Source organism: Coregonus clupeaformis, unplaced genomic scaffold (genome assembly GCF_020615455.1).
Source record: "Coregonus clupeaformis isolate EN_2021a unplaced genomic scaffold, ASM2061545v1 scaf1144, whole genome shotgun sequence".
Classification (NCBI taxonomy): domain Eukaryota; kingdom Metazoa; phylum Chordata; class Actinopteri; order Salmoniformes; family Salmonidae; genus Coregonus; species Coregonus clupeaformis.
In genome coordinates this window covers 15,676-24,377 of record NW_025534598.1, presented here as the reverse complement: position 1 = coordinate 24,377, position 8,702 = coordinate 15,676, and the positions used below count along the sequence as shown (strand labels likewise).

General features: G+C 42.5%; 1 protein-coding gene across 1 annotated transcript; it reads right to left on the bottom strand.

Annotated features, from left to right (window-relative positions):
• Positions 1-794: 794 nt before the first annotated feature.
• On the bottom strand, positions 795-5,590 carry LOC121542486 (fibroblast growth factor 4B-like). Its single transcript, XM_041851880.2, has 3 exons — positions 4,833-5,590; positions 4,220-4,323; positions 795-1,354 (listed from the first exon to the last, which is right to left on the bottom strand). The coding sequence occupies exons 1-3, from the start codon at positions 5,170-5,172 to the stop codon at positions 1,175-1,177; spliced, it is 624 nt and encodes a 207-aa protein (XP_041707814.1). The 5' UTR covers positions 5,173-5,590; the 3' UTR covers positions 795-1,174.
• Positions 5,591-8,702: the final 3,112 nt, after the last annotated feature.

Here is an 8,702-nt window from a genome sequence, read left to right as displayed (position 1 = left end):
TGACTACAGCGGGTGTCTCTTACATGCAAGTTTAAGGGGGCCACAAGTGGGAACACCAAGGCACCTTCACATCGTGCAGCAAGGGAAGTGCATTTAAGTAGTCTCGTTCTCGATCCCCTTTTTGCTAGAAAATAGCAATCTTGAACACAGGGGAGTGAACCAGCAAGTGCTCAAAGGTCTCAGAGAAAGGATAAACAAAATAGGTATTACTTTGAGCATACAGTAACTCCATGCATCCCTTTATCCAGTCAAGTGGTTCTTTGAGGTAATAAAAAGTATCCATTTCACTCCTAAAAGCTAAGGATATTAGTCATCCACCCCAAAGACAGGGTGAAGCTGCCCCAGTATCTGTGAGTTAGAGATGTCTTTAAGGCCCAGGAAGCTCCAATACAAACTCCCATTAGACAGCTATGCAAGTGTTATAATGTCAAAATACGTTCGTTACTCACCAAATATGGAGTTTGGCTGAGCAACTATCTTAATTTACTCCGGCTACAGCCGGTATGTTCTTCCAAAAAAGGTGTAAATAAAAATTGACAAGCAACAGGAAAAATGGCTATTCAGCACCTCCAATCACTCATCCATCACTCATTACTGCCACGCACACGTCGGAAGTCTACAACATCTCAATACATTGGAGGTGCTGAATAGGCATTTTTTCGGTTGCTTATAAATGTTTATTTAGACCTTTTTTGGAAGTACATACCGGCCGTAATGGGATTAAATGAAGATAGTTGCTCAGCAAAACTCCATATTTGGTGAGTAACTAAAGTATTTTGACATTATAACGCTTGCAGATCTGTCTAATGGGAGTTTGAATTGGATCTTCCTGGGAATTAGAAGGTAGACACGTTATCCTCATCGTCAACATCTCTAACGCACAGATACTGGGCCAGGGTGAAGCATACTTCAGTTACGGCACGCACCAAAGTAAAGTGAAGACTGGCAAAGCCTTACACTCCTCAATCGATAATGATAAAAGTGATAAGCAGCAAATAATGGCATATACAGTTCTAATACAAAGGTAGCTATCCAAATATACATATATAAAGATAATAAATACTTGTGTAGTTTTTGCAGTCCTTTTGTAATGGTTTATATGTATATTGTATAATTCTATATTACCTGGGAGAACATCCACATGTGCAAATTCGTGAGTTATTGCCAGTTTTGATCATAATAATCGGGGGAGGAAGTGTGTGACAGTCATGGCGGTGGTGGCCTTGTTGCCTCTCTTTGCGCGGCCATGTTTGCTGAGGGCAATGTAGGAGCCCTTGTAAACCGAAGACTCGTAGGCATTGTAGTTGTTTGGCAGCAAGGTCTCCTTGAACTTGCACTCATCCCGGAAGAATTTCTAAAAATGGCAAATGGAGAGACAGGGTCAACAAAAAGGTCACGTGAGGAGGACCACAGGATGAACATCACACTACAAGTGTGCTTTTAAGATGACCTTTCCTTTGGCAAAAGCTTAGATGGATGGCATACTTCCTCTTGCTGCACCAGACCACATGACACAGTGCAGTAGACAAATGCTGTTGGGGAACATTTGAGATGGATGATATTTTGCTCATTATTAAAGGGGCAGTGCAGTCAAAAACCTAATTTCCAGTTTTTTTATGATGTTTCCAAACTATGAGTTTGAAATAACACTCTGAAATTGTGAAAATGATGATAATGCCCTTTTAGCGTAAAAGCTTTTGGAATAAAACGCCTGGAATGTCAGCCTGTTAAGGTGAGATGGAGTTTTTGGCCCACAGTATGACATCATAATCTGATCTAGTTGTTCTGACCAATGACCGGTCATCTTTTATTTGCATATGTGTCCTCCTACTGGGAAGGGGTAAGTGGGGTAGGCTCTAGAGCAGGGTTGCCCAACCCTGTTCCTAGAGAGCTACCCTCCTGTAGGTTTTCGCTCCAACCCCAGGTGTTACTAACCTGATTCATCTTATCAACCTGCTAATTATTAGAATCAGGTGTGCTAGATTAGGGTTGGAGCAAAAACCTACAGGGCGGTAGCTCTCCAGGAACAGGGTTGGGCAGTCCTGCTCTAGAGTCTAGACGATCCTATCCGCCAATCAGGGTGGTGTATGTAAATATATTTAAATTTGTATCAACACGCCTACATGATCAGACAACATTTCAATGGCAAAAGGAGGTTCAGTGAAATAAATTATAAAAAATACATGTGGAGTTATTTTCATGAACTAAGCACACACAGTGATTTATTAGACATACAGTGATGATTTAAAAGTGTAATTAAAAAGACTGCATGCAGGCTTTAAATGACCACTTTAAACTTCAAACACCACATGCTCTAGATTTCTGTTGTAAAACAGTCATTCATATTCAATAATTGCCAAGTTCTATAGTAATAATATTTTATATCATTTTTCATGATTCAAGTATTATGTTTTCTGCCAAACTAACAGAAACATACAGACAATAACCTATTTCAAGAGTAATCCAAATACAGAGGAAACATACAACTGGACTAAATGTGGTTAAAAAGAGTTCAGATACGCCTTCCTCCTCAACGTCATGATTAATCATTGCCTGCTGATTTACAATGTCTTGTCAAGCTGAACACATTAAATACATTTCAGCAAGTTGTAGATTTCCTCCACAGCAATAGATTTGGATGTTACTGCAGCTAAATACTACTCAGTTCAGTCAGTTTCTAAACCTAGAGGCCCAACATCGCGAGACTTCCGGGAACCCTTGTGAAGCAGACTCGGCAGACCATACCGAGATTTGGGGTTTGAGAAGTCAATGTTGTTAATTTTGTCGAAATCTAAAGGCACAACCTAGATTGACACTTACATGTTTTCATTTTTGGCAAAAACAACTTTATATCAAAGGAATGCCTTTGATTTGATGGCCTGCACATGCGCAGTTCGGAACCAAACGACCATTTAGACCCGATTATGTGTTTCTGAGCATGGGTTTAGCTAGCCAACGTTGCCATGACATCACCTACAAGCGCGATAGGGGATTTCTATTGGAGATGCAGTTTCTACATACTGTAAAACTTAAATTAATAGCCAGGGCAGTTTATTTGCTTCAATCACTGAACACAACTGGCGCTTACTAGAGACATGCTTCTATTTGAGCCAGGCATCTATTGCTCAATGAAATGTTGAAAAGACTACCACACTGTTTATTGTGACCAGACATAAACATTAAAACACATCCATCGCAGATCAGACTTGAAATGACTACGCTGCCTATCACACACCGCGATTTCAGCTTCAGCATCATTCTCTCACTCTCTGTATCCACTGTAATTGAGGCGACCATGTCAAACCACACTGCTGTCTCATCCATGGCAATAATGTTGCTCTCCTGTATCTTCTATTGCGCAGTCTTTACCATACGCACTGAAGTTCACTTGTAAACAATACATTTAGATCCAGGGTTTATTTGAAACAGGCGTTTATTTGCGGAAATGTGTGACGATTCCCGGCTATTAAAAGGAACAGGCGGCTATTTGAGACTCCATTTAATTGAAGTTATATGGTATCTTCATACTGAACCAACTTTGACTGCAGGCCCAAAGCAGGGTGCAGTTTTATAGGCTAAAATGTCAGAGCCAAATGTTTGCCAATTCAGACCAATTTACAGCAGTCGGCCAACACTATACTATATGGTGTAATATGTTCATCCAACAATGGGCCATAAAATCAATCTTAATATCATAAATGCTAAAGCACTGTCACTTTAGATTAGTAGGCCTACCTTGAAAGTTGATTGATTCCTTCAATAAATAACTTCAGACTCCCAGAAAAGCAATCAGATAATGATTGATAGAATATTAGGCTAGTGTTAACAAGTTCAAAAGGCATCGTTTTATATCGTCTTATTCAACAGATCATATTTCAATTATAATTATATTTTTGTTATCGTTTACAAAACCCCTTTCCATTTTGATACACAGGCTACAGAAAGACCATACTGAAACAAGTTATACCCTGGGCAATTGGGAATTATGAATAATTTACAATGGAATCATTTCGTGCCTCATGAATGTCCCCATCAGTGAGTTAATATTTGATTCACAGAGAACACAATTACACAGAGGCTCTACTTAACAAAACAAAATATAATTTGTAATATCATATTAACAAAGCACTTAGCTTATCTCAAACACATTGCGTTTTTCTCCATCTCTCTTGGAAACAGCATGCCAGCAATAGAGGGAACTACAATTGCGCACACCTACCGTTCCATACAACCTTCCTCTGCTGTTCATTGCGACAAACAGCTCACTTCTCACTCCATACATACTTATCACTCCTCTCTCCACGGTAGAGATCTCTATTAGACCTAGTCAAACAAAGCATGGTGTTATACAGATGAACCTTGTCAAATTGACAGTGTATCAATGCGTTTGATTATGGGGGAACAAAGACCTGCACAATGCAGCGGTGGGTGTAACCTTGTAGGTGGCTACTCTGAATGCATCGTCTTTGTTCTGTATCATTTGGGGAGCAATGCTGTTCATTTCCTATTGCCCAAATGAATATCTATCATAACTGCACTTTCTGACGTGCATGGCAATCCGTTTCTGGGCCACAGAAGGAGCCAGTGTAAAAATAAGTTGGCGTCTATATTGGTCCAAGCATTCATGTCATGTTTGGGCCTGGGAAGATATTTAGCACTGACTGATACAAGGTTTTTTAATAGATTTCTCTTTGCTTTAAGATACATTCAATGTTGCCGACCCCAATGATTAAATATCATGCAAGACTGACAAGGAGCTCTCAAGTCGCCTTTACTTGGGACCGCTCATATTATACGTTCTCTATTGAATTACATTTCAGGATGCGACTCACTGTACTGGTTCTCATTATGTACACCGTTTATCCTGCCGTCAGGGAGGATCTGCAGGTGAAATCCAATGCCAACGTTGCAGTAAAGTCGCCGCACTCTCTTGATGCCCAGCAAATAGTCACTCTCCCAGTTCATGTCCGATTTCGCACCAGAGATGCCGAGAACGGAGCGGGAAAAGAGGGTCTCCCACCTTTGCTCCAATAAAGTTACATTAGTCCTGCTTGGAATCGGATATGATGACACAATCCCCAATAGAGACCCCAAGAGAACAATTGCAGTCAACGTCCAGTGCGTGCTGGCCTCGTTGCACATACCGATAAAGAACCTTTGCGCAATGGCCATCCAGTTTACCTTCGGGGCACGTGGTCAAAGTTAATGGCCCTAAAAATACCTCTCTTCTTGTTTTTCTTCCTTCGGCATGGTGGTAAAGGCTTATTTTTGGAAGGCAGATCAGGTCTTCTGGCATGAAATGATAGCCCGAAAGAGGAGGAGAAAAAGGAGAGAGCGTGACAGAGCTTGAGGTGGTGATGATTACCATCTTTTGCAGCTCCGCGCCTCTCTCGATAGGCAACGCTGGCTGTGGAGAATACCACTCACCAAAAACCTATGTCACCTTGCCAGGCACTCGCATCCTTATATGACATCACTCTGACTTCATTGCTGCCCGTCAAAGTGAGGAAGGGGAGGGAGAGGAAGAAAAAGTTGCAACCCAGCAAGTGTATGCAGCTAGCGCTGAACTGCAAGTCCGAGGAGAGTTTGTGCAGCCGCTGTCACTTCACATGTGAGATGGGGCAGGGGGAGAGGAGTTTCATTGGGTAGAGTTGAGCAATCATGGGATGCGATGGGTACTTTGACGGAGCCCAAATTGGGACGCTGGTCATATGTCTGACAGGCTGCTTCCTTATTTAGAATGAAGGTGTAAAAACAGTCCAGTAGTCACCGGAGAGCAATGGCAATCCTGTCCGCCACTTCCTTTGCTGTTTGTTCAGGAAGTTTACACAACAACACATTTCGGAATGCCTGGAAAGATTTCTGGTTATTATAGTGAGAATGCACCTGCCACCGATTAAAAAAGGAAAACCGATATTAACATGTTACAGGAATGCAAGTGATCTTTCAGTCTCCGTGTTCCCTTACCCCCAACCTTCGTGATACTGGAAAAAGCGGTGTTATTGTCAGCTTTGAACAGACTACAGAATGCATACGCCGCGGGGAATGCCCATACGTCAGCGAGTACCATTCTACGTGGTTCCCAAGGTGCTCTGGGTGCCAAGGAGCACAAGTCAAGTCATACCTTGGCAACCACTAAGAGGGGCGCTGTTGCTGATACACAAACGACAGTGATATGAAATCATTGCTTTGCTATGGCAAAATGCTCAATTTGAAAAGCCAAAACATATTGTGTGCTACATCAACATTTTTATATTTATACATTTCTTAAAATCAGAATGTAGACCAGTTTCCATGAGAAATAACATTTTAACCTATAACATTGTATTAGCATGTTATTACATAGCAATGATTGCATTGTAATTGAATAGGTCTACAGGAATGGAGTTGAGCAGCCTGATTTTTGTCCTTTCACAAGAGGATAAGGACTGTTCTTCCATTTGTGTAATAACATAAAAAACTCCATTACTATACAATAAGCAATTACTGTTGTTAATGTGTAACTTCCAAAAATGATTGCTATAAAAATTCTAATTGGGACAGTTGTAGTGGGGTACCAAAGAGTCAGAGCATTGCAATATTTTTCACAATTCTACAGTTCAAGTGAAAGGGGAATGTTGAACAATAGAATAGGCAAGCATGGCAGAGAGTTTATTCAGCAGGCCCTCTGCCTGCACAGTGGCCAGCAAACAGTTACAGTGGCCAGCAAACAGTTACAGTGGTCAACAAACAGTTACAGAGGCCAGAAAACTATTATAATGTCCATCAAACAGTTACAGTGGCCAGCAAACAGTTACAGTGCCAGCAAATAGTTATAGAAGCCAACAAACAGTTACAGTGGTCAGCGATCACTGCCTCATTAACTGCGTCCGTAATGGGTCCGCAGTCAAACGACCACCCCTCATCACTGTCAAACGCTCCCTAAAACACTTCAGCGAGCAGGCCTTTCTAATTGACCTGGCCCGGGTATCCTGGATGGATATTGACCTCATTCCGTCAGTAGAGGATGCATGGTTGTTCTTTAAAAGTGCTTTCCTCTCCATCTTAAATAAGCATGCCCCATTCAAAAAATTCAGAACTAAGAACAGATATAGGCCCTGGTTCATCCCAGACTTGACTGCCCTTGACCAGCACAAAAACATCCTGTGGCGTACTGCATTAGCATCGAACAGCCCCCGCGATATGCAACTTTTCAGGGAAGTCAGGAACCAATATACACAATCAGTTAGGAAAGCGAAGACTAGCTTTTTCAAACAGAAATTTACATCATGTAGCACTAACTCCAAAAAGTTTTGGGACACTGTAAAGTCCATGGAGAATAAGAGCACCTCCTCCCAGCTGCCCACTGCACTGAGGCTAGGAAACACTGTCACCACCGATAAATCTATGATAATCGAACATTTCAACAAGCATTTTGCTATGGCTGGCCATATTTTCCACCTGGCTACCCCTACCCCGGCCACCAGCTCTGCACCCTCCGCTGCAACTAGCCCATGCCCCCCCGCTTCTCCTTCACCCAAATTCAGATAGCTGATGTTCTGAAAGAGCTGCAAAATCTGGACCCCTACAAATCAGCCGGGCTAGACAATCTGGACCCTTTCTTTCTAAAATTAGCCGCCGAAATTGTCGCAACCCCTATTACTAGCCTGTTCAACCTCTCTTTCGTATCGTCTGAGATCCCCAGAGATTGGAAAGCTGCCACGGTCATCCCCCTCTTCAAATGGGGTGACACTCTAGATCCAAACTGTTACAGACCTATATCCATCCTGCCCTGCCTTTCGAAAGTATTTGAAAGCCAAGTTAACAAACAGATTACCGACCATTTCGAATCCCACCGTACCTTCTCCGCTATGCAATCTGGTTTCCGAGCTGGTCATGGGTGCACCTCAGCCACGCTCAAGTTCCTAAACGATATTATAACCGCGATCGATAAAAGACAGTACTGTGCAGCCGTCTTCATCGACCTGGCCAAGGCTTTCGACTCCGTCAATCACCGCATTCTTATTGGCAGACTAAATAGCCTTAGTTTCTCAAATGACTGCCTCGCCTGGTTCACCAACTACTTCTCAGATAGAGTTCAATGTGTCAAATCGGAGGGCCTGTTGTCTGGACCTCTGGCAGTCTCTATGGGGGTGCCACAGGGTTCAATTCTCGGGCCGACTCTATTCTCTGTGTATATCAATGGTGTCGCTCTTGCTGCTGGTGACTCTCAGATCCACTTCTACGTAGACAACACCATTTTGTATATATCTAGCCCTTCATTGGACACTGTGTTTACAAACCTCCAAACGAGCTTCAATGCCATACAGCACTCCTTCCGTAGCCTCCAACTGCTCTTAAACGCTAGTAAAACTAAATGCATGCTCTTCAATCGAACGCTGCTTGCACCCGCCCGCCCGACTAGAATCACTACTCTCGGCGGGTCTGACTTAGAAAATGTGGACAACTACAAATACCTAGGTGTCTGGTTAGACCGTAAACTCTCCTTCCAGACTCACATTAAGCATCTCCAATCCAAAGTTAAATCTAGAATCGGCTTCCTATTTCGCAACAAAGCCTCCTTCACTCATGCTTCCAAACATGCCCTTGTAAAACTGACTATCTTACCGATCCTTGACTTCGGCGATGTCATTTACAAAATAGCCTCCAACACTCTACTCAGCAAATTGGATGTAGTCTATCACAGTGCCATCCGTTTTGTC